This window comes from Drosophila takahashii, chromosome 3R (genome assembly GCF_030179915.1).
Source record: "Drosophila takahashii strain IR98-3 E-12201 chromosome 3R, DtakHiC1v2, whole genome shotgun sequence".
NCBI classification, from domain to species: Eukaryota; Metazoa; Arthropoda; class Insecta; order Diptera; family Drosophilidae; genus Drosophila; species Drosophila takahashii.
The window spans coordinates 20,075,420-20,093,542 of NC_091681.1; the positions used below are offsets into that span (position 1 = coordinate 20,075,420).

The following is an 18,123-nucleotide window of genomic DNA, read 5'->3' on the forward strand; positions in this document are numbered from 1 at the left end:
TAAAATTTCCCCAACAGAACTATATTTTACAACAAACGGGGTTTACTTAACTTTTATTTTTATGTGGGGGTTTAATTCGAGTAATTTTTATAAAGTTGTTACATTCCAAAGTGGCCTAGAATAAACATCTTAAATAACTGTTATTTTTCGATGTTCTTAAATTTTGAAATATAAATTTTTCTAAAGCAAAACTAATTGGGATAATAACCTAGTTTGATTTCAATAATTATGTATGGACTTGTAGGCAGACCAAGGCTTGTAAGATAAGACGAGCTGATTGATGAGCTCAAGAGGAAAATTCCCAGACGGCCGGGGTAATTTGCATATGCCAGCCGTATAACTTACTTTAGGTATATAAGCCCAGCATTTTGAGACATTCTACAGTTGCACTTCAGCATTGTAATCATGTTTTCTCGAGTGTTTTTGGTTTGCTTGGCCCTATTTGTTATGGCATATGCACAACCTGTTCCTGGGGAAACAGTCGATGTCCTCGATGGTAAGTGAACTTACTTTAAAAGCTACAGCATTTGGTAATTTCTATGATTTTTAGGTTTTCGCTCTGGTTTAGCTCGTCCTATTGTTGTCCCGGAGCCGAGCGATGATCCCCAGGGCCGCACTTTGGTGTTTCTCCTCCCGATTCTGTTCCCCAAGGAATTTTACCTTACATAAATAAATTAATAAAGTCAATTGATCAAGCTTATTTTACGATTTTTATTTACTTCTTGGTACTATACAAACTTGAATAAAAAACAGAAAACCAAAACTAGTTGTACTTTAATATAAACTTTAAACTTTATTCACAAGAAAATAAATAATTGTTACATTTCAACACTTTGCTCTGCCAATTGCCTCACCATAAATTCCTCCTCGCATCCTGCGGATCTTGCATCCTGCTCTCTTCTATATATTTCTCTTAGATCGATGCTTATGTTTTAAAATAAAATGTATATTTACAAAGATGCTTTACGTAAAACTTAAGTCAACGTGTGGGGCGGTAGATATTGATTCTGGGTAAAAAGGACTCAGGAGCAGGAGGTGTTTGGAGTTCGAGTTGGTGGTGCGGGATGGTGGTGCTGTTGGTGGTGGTGGTTGTGGTGCTTTTTGGTGGTGCAAGTGCTCAAAAGGCCCCGTTGAAGTGCAGGTTTTGTGAGGCGAACTGCGGTATCCCATGGTTGAGAGCTAAAACTTTACTGATTACTTTCAATTCGTCAAGATTTCTTAAGCTGCTAAATTGACTAAGATGATTGCCACTGGGGCCACTCGGTCTGCTCTTATAGTGTGCATTACCTGGACTAATGTCGCCGCTGGCTTTAGGTTGCTGCTGCTGTTGCTGCAACTGTTGCTGCTGCAGATATTGCTGGGCGTTCTGCTGCAACTGGTTGCTCAACTGAGGCGTCAGATGTTGCCTGTAGAAGTTCTGATTCTCCAGATTGGGATTGTTATTTATTCCAGGCTGCTGGCTAACAATTGTGGTGGCAAAGGAGTTGCTGGGCTGGATCTCCACGTTGGTATTCAGGCCAAAGTTGCCCACTCCCGTCTCCTGGCGGAATTGCCGAGCCCTCTGTTGCTGTTGCTGTTGAAACACCGCATTGCTGACGTAGTTGGGTACCAACAACTGTTGCTGCTGCTGCTGCTGAAATGGCTTGTAATTGTTATGGGGCAAGGCCTGAAGTTGCGACGCCTCGGCCGGTGCAAAGTTGAACTGATTGGAGGGCTGGACCTGGGGGTTTTCGTTCGATTTCTGCAGAGATTGCTGCAAATTTTGGAAAATCTGCTGCACCGCATTCGCCGGCGGCTTCTGATAGTTATTCGCGTTTAGGTTGCCATTGTGCAGGGCGAATTTATGACCCGCAACGGCATCGCGCAGCGGCAATTGCTGCTCAATTGGATATGTGGGATAAATAACAGTCTTGGTATGTGTGCTGGGTATAAATTCCACCGAAGGTCTTATGGAGTAACCGCCGCCCAAAGAGGGCGGTTGCAGGCCCGCCTGAATGGCCTCCAGCGAACCATGTTGCTGCTGTACCTGTGGCAGTTGCTGTTGCTGTTGTTGCTGCTGCTGGAGGTGTTGCTGCTGCTGTTGCTGCTGTGGCTGCAATGTGCTGGGTTGGGCAATCGGACTGCCCTGGAAACGACTTTGGGTCTGCTCCTCTAGAAGCTTTAGTTGTCGCAGGATGAGAGCCTGTTGCTGCTGCGCCTGAACCTTCAGCTGGTAGATTTGCTGCTCCAGAGCCCGCTGACGCTCAATAAGATAGTTATTCACACTGGGCGGCTCTGCCAGATTGTTCAGGGGTTCCTGCTGAAATAAATATTTTACTTAAGGTATTAACATCATCGGATGATGACCATCCTAAAGATATATAAGAACTATATTATTTATATATAATAAATTTAGATCTTAAAATGCAGCAATATTTTCTATAAGCATTCCTTATAGTTTCAGACATTTTAATTATTGAAATAAGTATTCTAGTGTGGGCCTTATTTCAAGACGATTAATTGATAAGTTGATAAGGCAGATGAATTCTTCCTTTTAAAAAAAAAAGTATTAACTCTTCACATAAAGGGCATTACTCGTCTCAAGAATTCGCGTTTGTTTTATAATTTCTATGTTAAGAAAACAACTATAAATTCCAAACAAAAGGTATTTAACATTCGTTAAGAAAGTAAGATATATATAAATGTTTGATTCATCATACCTTCACATAGTTGCTGGTGGAGCTGGCCAGGAAGGCAGGAGTGGTGGAGAAACCGCCGCCGGCAGTGGTGCTGGTGCTCGTGCTGACCTGGGTGGTGGTGGTGGTGCTGCTGCCGCTTGTGGGTGGAAACTGAGTGGGCAGCGGAGTGGCCGGTGGCTCCGATTCCAAGACATTCAGCTTGGTGATGGTGGGTCCGATGTGCGGCAGCTGCTGCTGTTGGTGCTGCTGCTGTGGCGGTGCTGCGAAATTGCTGGTGGTGCGCTGGTTGCCCGCCAGCAGTGGGCGGAACTTTTGGGCCGTGCCCCGCTCGTCCAGATCCACGGTAAAGGCGGTCACCAGTGGCGCTTCCTGGATGCGAATGTCCTGCTTGTCCACCAGCTCGATGTTCTCCCCATCCTCGTTGTGGGTGGGTCGCGGCGTGGTCGTGGTGGTGGTCGTCGTTGTCGTGGTGGTGCGACGTCTGGTGGTGCGCGGTCTCGGCGTGGTGGTTGTGGTCGTACTCGAGGACGTGGTCGTGGTGGGCGTGGTCGCCTTCCTCAGATTGCTGATCTCGAATTTGATCTCGTGACTGCCGCTGTCGTGGGAGATCTCATTGCTGCTCACGGATCCGGAACTGGAGCTGTCCACACTCCGGGTGAGCTGGCGATTCTCCGGACCCTCGGCCTCCACGGACTTGGGTTCGAGGGGCAGGGAAATGGCAGCTGGAGAGTTCTGTTTCCGAATCGTGGTCTTCTTCCACAGCTTGGAGCGATCGATGAAGGAGGAGAGCAGCTGCTCCTGGGCATTCTTCTCGTCGAAGGTGGCCGTGTAGAACTGGACCGTGGGCACCACTGGCTCCGGTTCGTTGCCCCGGGTGCTCTCCTCCAGAATCTCATCCTTCTCCCGATGCGATGGCAGCGTTGTGGTCTCTGTGCGGAGGAGCAGGGATCGGGAGCCACTGCTGCTGGGACTCTGACTCTCCTCTCCACTTTCCGTGGCAGCCGCCTCCTCCTGCTCCAATTTGTCAATGGCCCGCAGTAAAGCCTGCCTCACCGAGTAGTCCAACTTTTGAATGGCCTCCCTGGGAATGATCTCGTTGCTCTCCGTGCTGGCGCTGTCCACCTCCTCCTCTGCTCCCTTGTGTTCCCCACTCGATGACTCCGCATTGGCGACATGGAGCTTCAGGGCGGCCAGCAGGAGAATTGCCAGCAAAGCCCAAGGCAGGCTGTTCAAATGTCTCTGTTTTGGGAACGAAATGAAACCAAAGACAGAGGAAACATTAATGGATACGCTTAAAAGTTAATAACTTAATAACTTCGACAGCCTTCTCTTGATGGGGCTCTTAGTTTCAGGCCTCATTTGCCGTAATGGCAACTGATGCTCGGCTAGTTGGAGACACCTTGGGCACCAGGGCACTTGGGCTAATTGCCTGTGACACCTTAACCATTTCGCCTGGCATGGCAATAGTTAAAGTGCCTTTTGCCAAAATGGTTGGTCGAATTATTCGGCTTGTTGGGAAATTTTTATGCACTATTAAATAAATTTATGTTTGGTAATTCCCTCAAAAATAATTTGTACCACTTTTTTTATAAATAAAAACCAAAGCAAATCATTTGAAAATTATGCAAAATAGTTATACCTGCTTAGCGAATTATTGCGTGTTAAATACTTAATAAATTATTACAATTTTGAAATGTACCATGGATTTTTTCTGTGTTAAATTGCATAAGAAATTTCCTGATTTTCCTGAAATTGTAGGAGACTCTTTAAACCGAACTCGTTGGAATTTCGAGTGCATTTTATTCGCCATACTAGAAGCCAAGCCCAATTGCGGGAAACTCTTGCAAGCTGGGTGAAAATGCATGCTCGGTCTGCAGTCTGTGACCCCTTCGGTTTTCCAACCAAACTCTGCTAATCGCGGCGTGAAAATCTTTCCGGCACTTGCGCAGATGGAAAATCATAACGCATTATACATAGTTTTTCGTTGCCGGTCAGGCTGCCCACTCATGGCATTCGTTTTTCCAACTTTTTTGGGGATCTGTGGCTGCGTTTTTGGGACTTTGCCTTTTTGCCTTGCACAATTTCCCATTTTCAACAGCTTGACGATTGATTCCTGGTGGTTTTTCATGTGGTTCGGCGAGACCGTTTGCAAATTGGCCAGCAACTTGCAACGCTTGTTTGGCTGTGGCCAAGTGCTTAGGCTAATTGTTGCCTCAACGACCGGGAGATTTGGATAGCTATACCATCTGACCACCTGTCGCCGCAGCTACGTGAGTTTCTCGCTTTGATTTTGTTTCGTTTTGGGCTTTCGGCTTTGGTCTGGGTTTTCGGGAAGAGACTGAAGCTCTGGGTGCCCAGGATTTTTGTGTGGCAGTCACGTTGTTGCCACTTGGCACTTGGCATTACTCCGCATTGCTGGCCAAATTTGAACAATCGTGGCCCAGTCGTTGCCTGACTGGAAATTATTTAATCGGCTTCAGCAGCAGCAGATGAAATGAAAAGCCCATTTGATTCGCAGCAAGGATTCCAGCGATTTGCAATGCAATGCAATGCCAATGTTGCATAAATCTTCGCTTTGCACAGGGAATAAATTTGATGTATTGTGTACGATTATTTCAAAGATAATTTTTAATTTAAAAAAATGTAATAAAAAAATCAATAAAAAGTTTCAAGTCTTTTCTTAAATATTTGATGATTTTTAATGAAAAATATATTTAATCTTAAAGGCAAATCATGCTTATTATAAACTTTTATTTTAAAAGGCCCCAGGTCTTTTATTTATTTATTTTGGCAAATACATTTTTATTTGTTTTACAAATTTCATGATTTTTATATACTTTATGGACAAGTCTTATTTTTCACTTTTAATAGTTGTTAGTCTTTTTGCGGCCCCCCATAAAAAGTATTACTTTTTCAGCATGCACTGAAGCAAATGCAAAAATTGTAAGGTTCATTTTTCAGCTGAGACCCTATTGATCATCAATCTTGTCCATTGATTAAATCTTACGACTTTGTTCAACACCTTTGACTGGGGTTCGCCCCCAAAACTTTCTACTTGTCCGCCTTCCAATAACCGAAGGGGTCTCCTTTGATGTGGAATGCTATAAAATCGAACATGACTCGAGTTTTTTCACCTTGAGTAGGCTGGTGAAAATAAGCATTATTTTTCACAATTTAACTGGCATCCGCCTGCCGCCCAAGCCAAGGCCAGAGTTCGAGTTCTGCTAAAGGGCAAAGCATTATGGGCCACGCCAACTTTCAGGAGGCGGCAGAGGCAACCACTTTTGATGGGAAACAACCTCAGAGGGCAGTCATTTCTCCGCACAACTTGTTTGCTATTGACTTTCCGTCTGCCTTTTCGCTTTTTGGCCAACAAAATCGATGGCGTTGCCTGCTTTGCCGCTCATTTGCGTCAATTTCACTATGGAAATCATCGTGAACATCAAGTCAGTCAGCCAAATGGTCGGACAGTCCGTCAGTCGCGTCAAGTTGGCGCTAAGCTAATCAAGTTTACCGGCTTTGATTTCGCGGATCGGGTTGGGAAAAGGTACCACAACGGGGAAGGAGGATTCACAGGCACAGCAAAAAGAAATAGCAATCATCATAAATTGTAATGGTCAGTTGGGAATCTCTGCAGCTATATTAAAAGGCAGGGGGCTCAATTGCATGTGGGCATTTCCATTTATTTCATTTCGGGCCATTTCCCTGCTGTGTTTGGCACTTCAAAACACGTGAATACCATGCCGCTTTTGCGGAAGCGCTAGATGGTAAATATTTGGGAGATTCGAGGGGATTACTTGATTATGTCTTTATAAATAAATTTTTATTTTTGAGACGGAATATTTATATTTAGGTTTTTAATGGCAAGCATACAATTCAAACCATTTGGGTGTAAAATCTATCACTAATAATAATTATGTTCTTTAATGGGTTTCTTATTTTTATTATTTTTTTTAATTATTATTTATTTTTATAAATATCTCACTGAGTCTTGTCAATATTTTCTGTTTGATTAAGAGACGTATATTTTAAAATATATTATTTTTAAATGATATTTAAATTTAAGTGTTCATTTTGGCTTAGGGTTAATAAGCCTTGCAGCGATTCGAAAATTTCTCTATTCAAAATTCGCGCTAGTTCCCAACTAAAAAGCTAATCAAAAGGCGGCGCAAATTTCCGTTTTAATTGGCTGAATATATTCGCAACATAAATGTATGAAATTAACAAGCGCGTAAAATGCCATAAGGCAGCTCAATAAAATTCCTTTAATTATCCATAATTACTTTCGGGGGCCGCTGAGTTCCGCAAAAGGCCCCAAGCCGCAAGTATTGGCCACAAACATGCGGCAAAGTGTAAAAAGTGATTTAACAACAATCGGACAACGCCAATAAATTAGCGATACCTCAATGGATAATGGCCCAGAGCTGTCTATATAATTTATTTATCTCTTGTGTGTGGGTCGAAAGTGTTTTCTTTACTGTTTTCCCCTCTTCGGGCAGGCAAATAAGTATACATATCGCCTCGGGCCAAAAGAAGCGGCAATTGCATAATTCGAAAACTGACCAAAACCGAAACTTCACTTTCGACAGGCGGACTGGGTAACCCAGTTCCACTGGACAACAATGAAAAAATGGTACATCATATTCGCGTATGCCAGTAATTCGAGCTGTCAGTTCGCCAGGGGGGTTTATGTTTGTGGATTTCCCCGTTTTTTTCTTGCATTGTGATTAATTTCACGCCTGCTGAGCGCCGCTGCACCTCAGATATTTCGCATTCTGCAGATGCATTTTGAATTTTTGCATTTAGCATTGCTCAAACCTGCAGTGGTTGCATCCACATCCACAAGACTCCACGCATTATTAAGCAGCTGGCCAGATGATAAACCCCGAATTTCGAGACCCGGCCGAAAGTTGTTTATCTGGCTCTGGATGTAACAGTTTGCCATATAACGCAATCTGAAGACCAAAATCCCATATCCCATCCCCTTGCCAATTGGCGAGTCGGTGCAAATTGGTGTTTATGCTTTATGTGGGCCAGCATAAATATTAATGTTGTAAAATTATGTTGTAATCTGACTGCCCTGGCAAAGTCATACAATGCAACCGCATTTAATACAGATATATTTTATTAAAAGCCTGTTCGCGACAAGCTCACGCCCAAATAAACGATTGATGATCTGAAGGAAAGACCTTTTCGGGTATATTCATCTGGGCACAAAGTTGGTATAAAAATGGCCTATTATTGTGATATACAAATTGGACGGTATTCATAACCAAATTTTTGGCTGATAACTAAAACAATGGGAGTTCATAAAGGCAGAGGTGTTACAGAAATCTTCTGTTGTTTAAATTCATAGCCAAATATAGATGTCACTTCAATGGCATTTTCTTGAGTTAAATTCCCTTTAATGTTTTTTTTTTAAACTTGAACCAATACAAGAAAGTTCTCATTCATAAAAATTTTATTATTATGCCCTATAAAAAATTAAATTTTAATTTTATAAACGTTTTTAGGGCAACTACTTAGTAAATGTAAAATATAAAAATTCTTTTAATTTCAGTATTTTTTGTAAACTTAACATTCCAGCTTTGTAAGAGCATTAACAAATCGATATCTTCGCTACCTTTTGGTAGCCTTTATCAATGATGGTCTTTCTTGTGTTCGCTTGCTCAATAAATTAGTTACAGTATTTTATTGGCTTTTAACTGCCTTTGTGGCTACCAAGCTTCGTTGTCCGCAGGTCCATAAAAAACCTCCGTAATTGCGTGTGTGGGCCTCGGCAGCAGCTTCTCTCAATGCGAGATATACCATCCCATCCCATCCAGTTCGATGCCAGATAGCAAGTCCCGTCCATTTGCATAATTTCACACTCACATTTCGAGGCTGACGCGCCCTGATCTCAGATTATGTGGCATTGTTTCGACGCGATACGATACGATATCAATATAATCTCGGGGCCTAGGCTGTTTTGACATGGAAGCGAGCTTTTGACTTTTGATTGGCATTGATTGGGTCGCTGGATATTGACCAATAACGCTGTGGTATCGTGATATTCGAGGGGATCTCCTCCTAAATCGAATTCATAGCTGTTTACATTTCGATTAGTGCCCATTTCGCCGACTGTTATTTGCATATTTATGTGCATTTAATTGGGCTTTGGTTTTCGGTTGCGTGTAAGCCGTCATAGATATGGCAGATCCAAGATATCTCGACGGGCTAAAGACAAAGGTTATCTTCGCCTGATTGGCCAGAGGTCAAGTTTATCGATGGACCTCCCGATAAGCAGCTGAAGTTCAAGTTTGCGGCTCAAATTGAATTTGCCAGGCAGATGATAATAATATTATGCCGTCTGTTACAACAGGTTTCCACCATGCATATGAATCTCTTTCCGTTTTTTCGCCACGCCAAACTCTCGCTGGCATAAGTGGCTCTGAGTGAAAATCCGCAGACTGGGCTTATTGACCAACGCTTTTTGCCCATCTCCCCGGCTTTTATTTAGCCACACAGCATTTCATAATAAAAATAAGACAAAATTACCGATGTGCGCATATTACGATAAATTTCCGCAGCCCATACAGTCGCAGACATGACGGTAAGGCAAGGTAACATAAGGTTTTTCCATCCGACAGAAATTTCTGTTTGTTTGTTGGTCGCTCTTCGGTTCGCGTAATGTCTGCCCATTGTTTGGGGTTTCGGATTTTGAGGAGGGGCTGTGCAGGGAAATCTCTGTGTTTTCTTTTACAATTTTTTTCTTCGCTTTTTGTTTTGCTCTTTACATCTAATGGCGCGTTGAGACAAAAATGCAATGTCAATGGCATCATTGGGCCGTGTACTCGGCAATTTCGGTTTCACTTTTATCGATGGTCTCGGCCTCTGTCTCCGTTTCCGAAGATCCGACTGTTGAGGAAGACCCAAGATAAAGATGCTGCTGCCGGAGATCATCGGTGGCCAGTGGAAGTGGTAAATGCTTTTATGCCCAGCTTTGTTTGGCCTGTCTATATAGTTACATATTATTATGTAAATCGCTTACATTGTGTGTGCAGCGCGTCGTGTGCCAGTTACCACTCAGCCACAATTGCCAGTTCGAAATGCTGCTGTTGACCTTTCGGCGGCAGATGCGTCGATGGGTTTACAAAACAAAAGACTTAGGCAACGAACTCGACACTAAACTCCCCCTAAAAGCGTTGCATGACCGTCATCTCATCTATTGCACTTGCTGAGCGGCTCAAGCTAAAGATATACTTATATTTCAAGTGCCGCTGATTTATTCACCCCTTCCCTATTCCTTTTCGAGTTGCCCATCTATCATATGGTAAATTGTAAATTGCTATTTTGACAATTGCACAATTTCGTGCAGAGTCTGGTTAAAGATACAGATCTTGCCGCACGATATATGTGTTCGTTGCTCAGTGTGCGGGCGTTTTTTTCTTGTTATTTATTTCTGGCTGAATCCATGAATCGGATATCTTGTGAATGAAGCGCCGATCGTGAGTGAGTGTGTGGCACTTTTACTTTTGTTACCCTACAATGGCGGCGGGTCAACAGTTGCGATAAGCGAATCAAACTAGCATTCGCTGATCAATGACTGTGAAAATCGGAACTGCGGAACCCCGAGGCACTTGAAAATGTTAATTGAAATGACCGAGAGAAACTCACGGGTGATAAAATCCATTGAGATGTATGATTTGAGTAATATTTTGGTTATTGTGTATTATGGTATGGGGTCTCTATAGCCAATGACTTGGATCATTATTAATCCAATTGTATTTTTTATTACATCCCTTGACTTGCTTTCATTAATGAGAATTACATTTTCGTGTTTTTTTGAAGTGTTGATGTGGATTAGAAATTACTACAAAGACATCACTTTTATTTGGTAAGTATTGCGTACTTTCTTTACATGACCCAACGAAAGGGCAATTATTACTTATTTTATAAACATTTTATCAAAAGGTTTACAGAGTTGAGCTCGGGAATTTGGGAGTGATAACATCTATTGAGCAAAATAATAGCCAATAACTTTCGGAACTTTTGTTAAACCAATTTAAAGTGTTGATTGAAGGGAATTATAAAAAATGGATTAAGATATAATAACAAATAGTTAATTTTCAAGGATAGGTATTTTTTCAAGAGAAGAGTTTTGTCATAAATTAAATGTAATTAACCCGTTAAGTTGTCGAAGATGGGTACTTCCTTAAAACTATTTAGTTTTTTCAACTAAATGGGAAAACCCCACAGCACATCCCTTGACACTGACTGCCTCTGGATGATTTATGACCCGATGGCTAATTTTGGGCTGGTGAAATCAGCGGCCGGCAAGGAAGCCGCCGTTTTTTGCCAACGCAAACAGAAAACGCGAAAAAAAAGAAAAACGCAGCATAATCAATTTTAAGCATTGTCAAACTGCAATTATGCAACGGTGAAAAGTGAAATTTTATTGCATGTCAACAACGGCAGACGTCTACACACATCTTGCGTTTTGGGACGTCTTCGCAGATGACTTGGTAGATGGGCTGGGATTGGTTATTGCTGGGAATGGGAGTCGATCCGGTTGCTCAGGTCCAGTCGATGCCAACTCTCAACTTTGGCTGGCGAACAGGTCGCACTGGCCATTTGAATTTGGCCATAAACTGTCGATTGCGCAAGCTGGAAATCGGATATGCCTGGGGTGTGGGCTCTAACTTGGCTTACATGCGGGCCAGAAGGCGCACACATAAATCCTTGTGATGGGTTGGCCAATCTAATTGGGTTAAACGACCGACCAGCACCTGTGCTTATTATAACCAACCACATCCGTTCGCATTTCGACCTCAAAGTCACGGCTTTATATGTCACTTTTAACGGTCCTAATCAGATTAATCAAGCATGGCAACCAAATGGTCTCTGACTGATTAACGATCGTAAAACAACTCGATCGGTAGCTGGCATACGCATTAAATGCGTCTCATATGTCGCTAATTAAATTGTTTTATTGACTCCGAAACGGAATCATTAGACGGCATTAAAAACCCATTACACAAATGACTTGGCAAATGACTTTCAATAATTTGGTCTTGCCAAAAACGAGAAAATCCCATGCATATATTCATGATTGGGCTATCTGATCGATTGGCGTCGATCGGAGCTGTCAGATCGTAGCCCGTAACTCCTACACTTTTTCGCTTTCAAAGTGCCAAAAATGGGCGGGGTTTTATGTCTTACTAATTGAATTATAATTTAATTAGCTATCTTGGTGAAATTTCTATTAAGGTGAGGCTACTACGTCAAACTTTCGGATTGGAAAAAAATAGTTAGGGGATTCCTTGGATCTCTAATTAAAATAAGGCTAAGTGATCTCTCTCGCGGAAATCGAGCAAATTAGCACTTCGCAGTAATCTCTTTAGAACGAAACTTAATTAAAATATATATTATTGTTTTATATAAAAAAAATTGGGACTCTTTTTTATAGAAACTCTAACAAAAAGCTCTAAGGAGATAAAAATACAATATATTTAAAGACCCTCTTCTTAGCTTACGAATTTATTTGCTTAAATCAATGAATAACACTTAATAGGGATTTAAAATTTGTCTGTACTATTTTTTTTTGGAAAAAATGAATATACTTAACATTTTTTAAAGATTTATTTAAATTATTATTTGTATCTTACCACCAGCATTTCGATTATGTATTTCAGTGGGATATATCCAATTTTATAGCGCTGTAATCCGATGTTTTGATGACCACTCCACCGCACTTTCTGCTTCGCTTCCAGATGATGCACGCAATCAAATTGTAATTTTCGAATCGGGACAGAAACAGAAACTAATCAAATGCGAATTAGCTGCTAACGTTTCCTTTATTGTATTTGGATTATATTTATTTGATTTTCAGGTATAATGCCAATATGCCGCTGGCAGTCGGCCAATCCTCGTTGCACTTTATTTTCGATTAATTGCCAAATTTCGAATCGTTATTTTCCAATTAGCGGACAATAGTTCACACCGGCCGATAATTTTCGCGGCCCAGAGTTAGTAAGATTTTGTATTTTTTCTGCTTAAAGGTTGCCTTTTAGCTTCGTTGTGTTTTTTTGTTTTTATTTTTGGGGCGGCTAACCGCTGGCAGAGAAAAACTGAACCAAACCAAACCGTCTGAACGCTCGATGCAGACTGAGGCGCGAACGTTTCGAGGTTTCCTGGCCGAAGACAAAAGCATGGAGCGAAGACCAAAAGCCTGAAGATGCTGCAGATGTTGCTGCCGGGCGGCAACATGTTGCTTGTGCTTGTGCCTGGCATGAATGAAAGCCAGCCGAAGCAGCAGCAGCAACTCCAGCTTATTATGGCCATCTCTCGTTGTTTTTCAGCTTGAACTTGGCCAGCAGCCAACTGCAAACTTACTACACCTTTAATGGCCATCATGACGCAACGGAATTCTAGTGGAACTGCATTGCCTGGGGGTTAATTAAGCTTTATCCATTTACATTTATTTATATTTTTGGATTTTATGCTGCGTGTCTCGCTGCCAGACTTTCTCAGTTTCACGGCATTACCCAACATCTCAATCTCTGGTTTCGCTTTCAAGCCAAATCCTTGCCCCCAGCTTAATGATCGCTGCAAGCCAGTTCGGGCCAACTCTCACACGTGCCACAGATCAAAGTTGGCTTCCTGGCTTCCTCTTGGCCGCATTGGATGGCCAATTTTTTTGGGCCACTTCGCGGCGCGAATTTCTCTCGAATTAGCGCCAATTCAGCATGTAAATTAACTCATTTCTGAAGACGCATGTTTCAATATTCGATTTCCGCCTGCCTTTTTCCACTTCCGCTCAACTTTGGCACTTTCAATTATTTCTTCGATGAGCTTTGATGAGCCACTAAGTGCCAAACTGGCTAAACCTGGAAGCATCTCTTGGCCATCAATGGTTAAGTGAAGAAAAACAAGCAGCTTAAGGAAAAACTAGTGTTAATGTTTTCTTTCATTTCTGTTTCGAAGAAAACTATTTATAATTTCTAGAACAAATTTAGAAATAAATACAATATATGATTTGATACTGAATATAATTATTATAATACAGGGTTTTCCGATTGAAGATGTTTTATTGGAACCATTTTTTAACTAATGGAACATTTTACTTAAAATTAGAAATTTAGAATAGGTTAAATCAAGCAATTTTAAATTATTTAAATGTGGTATCTAGTTTTTTAGACCAAAAAGGTTTTCTTTATTAAGTAAATAAGTAATGCACCATTGCATTTAATAACAGCTTTTGGGTATTACCAAATCGTCGGTGGTATAACACCTTTTTGGGTAACCGTAACCTGCCTGGGAAATTGCCAGTTGGCGGGGGAGTGGAAAACAAATCCGAAACCCAAACCCATCCTCTGTCAATGGGGAATCGGCAGGCAGTGAAAAGCACTTTCCGCCACCCGACACGTTTCCACATGCCACTGGGAGGAGAGTCTCGGAGTCACATCTCTTAGCGGCAGATTATTTGGCAAATGCTTGGTAAAGACCAACAGAAAGCCACAAAAGCGAGCCAAAAACCAAAAAGCAAAAACCAAAAAGCAAACATCGAACACGTTGAACGTCGAATGGCAAACCAGCTTTCTTCGTCGTGACTTTTGATATTTGAACTGATGCCGAGACGCCTCGACGCCGCCGCCTGGTGAGCTTTTGAACCCGTTTGCACCCTTTTCCAACTGTTCCATGCGTTTTCCCCCTCCCATTGCCAATTTTCAATTTGACTTTTCCGAGTCCAAGTCGTTTGCTGCTCTGTATGCTGAACAAATTTTGATTGCGGCCAGGACACAACGGCTGCTGCACATGCGCCCATCTGGAGGCTGAACGTGATGATCCGCGGGCCATTTGTTGCTGGGGAGTTGGCGGTAAAATATCGCTTTTATACACTCAGACATTTCACATTCTGATTTTGTAGATTTATCAAGTCTAGTTTCGTAATTTAAAATACTACTATTTTAATTTAAAAAGTTACTTATACCTTATTTTAAAGGAAATATAATCGGGAGTGTCATAGAAATAAAAATGTCCAGGCTTGAAAACCCATCGATTAAAAGTTTATTTTTTAACGAGGTATAATGTTACAGATTTCATAAACTTTGTTGTTTTCATTTTTTTAGTCAAATATGAATTTATTTTAGTATTTTTTTCCTGTAACTTGGCAAAAAGAGATCCGAAATTTACCTGACGTACTTTTTTCTTCACCTAATAATGCAAATAATCAATTCCTATCACTTATCAGCGGACTTAAAAAATATTATTTTTTCCCATTTCCACCTTTTTGTATAAGGGGTCACATCATGATTTTTTTGTGAAAAATGGCAAAACATAAAAATATCCAGGTTTATATGCCAATCCATTAGAGATCCAATTACGAGCTCAACGAGGTATGACGTTCCGTATTTAGACTTAATTTCACATCATATCGGTTAAAATACTGCTCTTTGGACCAAAACATCCGAATTTCATTCCATACTTTTTGAATTCAACGAAACTCTATCTTCAACGATTCTGTATAACTTTAGGGAAATCTATGTTTTATTTTATTATTTTTTTAAAATTTAATTACTGAAATTAAACTAATTTTTTGGAATATTTCTAGTATCCTTTTTTTAAGTGCAGGACGAGAAATGGAAAATGCATGTTGCATGGTTTTACAGCTGGGATTCCTAATGAAGTTTTGCGGTTACGGATTGGCATCCGATCGGAGGTGATCTCAGCTGCCATAAATCAAGTTAACCGCAATTTTGAAGCCCCCCCCCATCGAGCTCTATTTTGCAACCCACCGGTGACCTTAACCACTTGACTCAATTCGCCACGCCTTGTGCCCACTACCGTTTATTTTTCATAGGCCGCATAATAAAGTCATCCATCTGGACAAGCGATCATCGATATCGAGGCGCCTGGGGCTAAGCTTTATTGTGACACTTGATTGAACCCCCCTTAGATTCCCAGGAGCTCCGAATCTCAGGCATTTATGATTGGCAGGGGCAAATGAAATCATAAATAGCAAAAAGAGCAACGAGTTCAATAAATGGCACAAACACAGCGGACAATCGAGAAATTTGTTTATAAATAAATTTGTATAAATTGCATAGATTTGACATAAGACAAAGGCCTTTGTGCCCCACGAAATAAACGTGTCAATGAGGGCCGCCATAATAATTTAAAATGCAAATAGTCGAAAGAGGCAATCGCAGATTGTCGTTTAAGGTGTGAAATATGAACGCGGCAGAAGCAGCTCTAATCTCCGGACTCCACACTCCATGGGAGGCGACGCGCTGAAACCCGAGAAAAGATTTGCCAACGCACCGCGGATAATCATATGCATCCAAATGTGTCTCTGAACTTCGACGGGGGGCCAGGGGGATGCCCATATATCCACTCTCGTTTTAAATATTACGGCTCTTTGGTTACATTTTACACTCGGGGCCTTGTCAGTTCCGGATTAGACAAAATTGCTTTTTAAGTAAGCTAAATCAATCATTTGACAGCAGCTTAATTGACCAACGAGCGATAGTCACGCCCAAAAAAAAGGGGCTATGGGATTGTCTTCGGGTTTTTGGACAGCTGCTGCTGATCCAGCTACCGGCTGAACTCTTGAACCCCACTTTTTTGGCCCATTGTGGATAGTTCAATGCCATGGCAGCCCGTTTTTCTTCGGCTATTTTTCATCGTGATTGAAATATGTTTGGGAACTTAAATGTCAGGGAAACTTGAAGGATTTTGATTGATGCATGAAGTAAGTGAAATCTTGCAGGCATTCAGAAAGAGAAATCTCTTTAGCTCAAAGTGAAAATACAAGAATTTTTCTATCTTCTGACTTTTATAATAACTAACTTAAGTAGATTTAACCTTTAATGGATTTATTAATTAGCTATGTGTAAAATTAACTTTCTGGGACCTAATTAAAAAGTTAAACCATTAAAAGTTAAGTGTAAAAAAGGAAAAAAAAGGCTTTTGTTTTAATTACTTTATCCAAATATTTGGCAAGGCTAACATTTCTATTTTTAAACAATGCCTGGCTGATGGCTTTTCATCTTTCAATCAACCCAATCAAAACTTGTTTTTCCTGCAACCTTATGAAGATGCTGCCAATTAATGGCACCCCGATTTACGAGCCATTTTTTAGGGCTTAATGATTATAACTAGTTAGCCATCGAATATTAATATAATCCATCAAATGAGATAATATGAGATGATTTCCGAGATCATTTGCTTTCTTTATTTGTTTATGCCTCGGGCCGATAAAATTTATACATTTATGCGATCCACTATATTTTTCAGGCCAAAAGATACATTTGATACGTTTCGGGATGACGTCCGCCTCATAAACAACAAAATGCCCGGCAATATCAATCAATTATTTCGGATCCACTCGCATCTGAAACTCTAGAGCGCGACCCAGCCCCGGGTTTTATGTAACAAAGTGGCTTAGATTTCGAGACATCTAGTAAAATCATAAATCTTGTGAATATTTTCGTTCGCCGATTGCGTCAACTTTGCGCACTTTGCTTTACACATTAGAAATTCAGAGACCAAAAATCATTTGGTCTTCTGCTTAAGCTCTTTCGGGTGATTAACATTTTGTTGAGCCAACAAATTGTAGGTGGTGCCTGGGGTCGCGGAAGATGCAAACATACCTTATAGACGGAGGGTGGGCATCGGCGAACGCCCACTTGTGCTGCGTGTGAAAACGGATTGGCCAAATTAACAAAGACTAAAGGGTTTTGCCATGGTCCAATACTCTGTCTTCTTTTTGGGCTCAACCGATCTTTTGTTATGCTGATTGTCCGTAATTTGTCATACGTTGCGGGCCGACTAATGAAGGTTGACGGGGCTTATGGAGCAGCCGGGGACATGACAGTTCATTTTCAACACATCTGTGAGTGATTCGCTTTGCGGGGCAGTCGCGAGTGACTCCCACAAATATTGATACACTGTGAGTTACGGCGGTAATAAGTCAGGCTAGGGAGCTACAAGGAATACTCAATCTTAACTAGTTCAACTAGAGCCCTGCATGAATAGATTCAATTAATTATTTTGAATTTTTTGTTTTATATTAATGAATTAATAAGAATATAGAGTTTAATAGAATTGAATGAATTTTGAGTTTAATAGAATTGAATGAGTGAATGGCATACATTCCGAAATAATTCAAACGAAAATTTCTTTTAAAGAAGAAAGGGCCATAATTTTGTGATTTAATCTGCATTAATTTTATTTTCTGAGCAGTTTAAATAGATTTGTTAAAAATTTTCCACTTTTTGTTCTCAAAAGAAAGCACAAAAAAAAATCAGGCAAATTCATAAAAATTATTCATTCATTCATTCAATTCGAAATGAATTAGAAAAACATTGAAACATTAAATTAAACAAATCAAAAATTTCATGGCATACTATGATAAAACAAAAATTGAATGATTCACGCAGAGCTCTAATATCAACCGTCTTAA

The 18,123-nt window shown here is 40.9% G+C and overlaps 1 protein-coding gene across 1 annotated transcript; it reads right to left on the minus strand.

The window, feature by feature from the left end:
* Window positions 1-767: 767 nt before the first annotated feature.
* Window positions 768-12,839, minus strand: LOC108064555 (transcription factor SPT20 homolog). Its single transcript, XM_017152139.3, has 4 exons — window positions 12,326-12,839; window positions 2,700-3,917; window positions 1,288-2,299; window positions 768-1,179 (listed from the first exon to the last, which is right to left on the minus strand). The coding sequence occupies exons 1-4, from the start codon at window positions 12,332-12,334 to the stop codon at window positions 1,118-1,120; spliced, it is 2,301 nt and encodes a 766-aa protein (XP_017007628.3). The 5' UTR covers window positions 12,335-12,839; the 3' UTR covers window positions 768-1,117.
* Between the last annotated feature and the right edge of the window lie 5,284 nt (window positions 12,840-18,123).

Excerpts from the sequence above, each read along its gene's own strand:
- LOC108064555 (XM_017152139.3), bottom strand. Across the intron at positions 2,300-2,699 it reads CCACCAGCAACTATGTGAAG|CAGGAACCCCTGAACAATCT; the intron begins GTATGATGAATC and ends TATTTATTTCAG. Across the intron at positions 1,180-1,287 it reads CAGCGGCGACATTAGTCCAG|CTCTCAACCATGGGATACCG; the intron begins GTAATGCACACT and ends GTAAAGTTTTAG.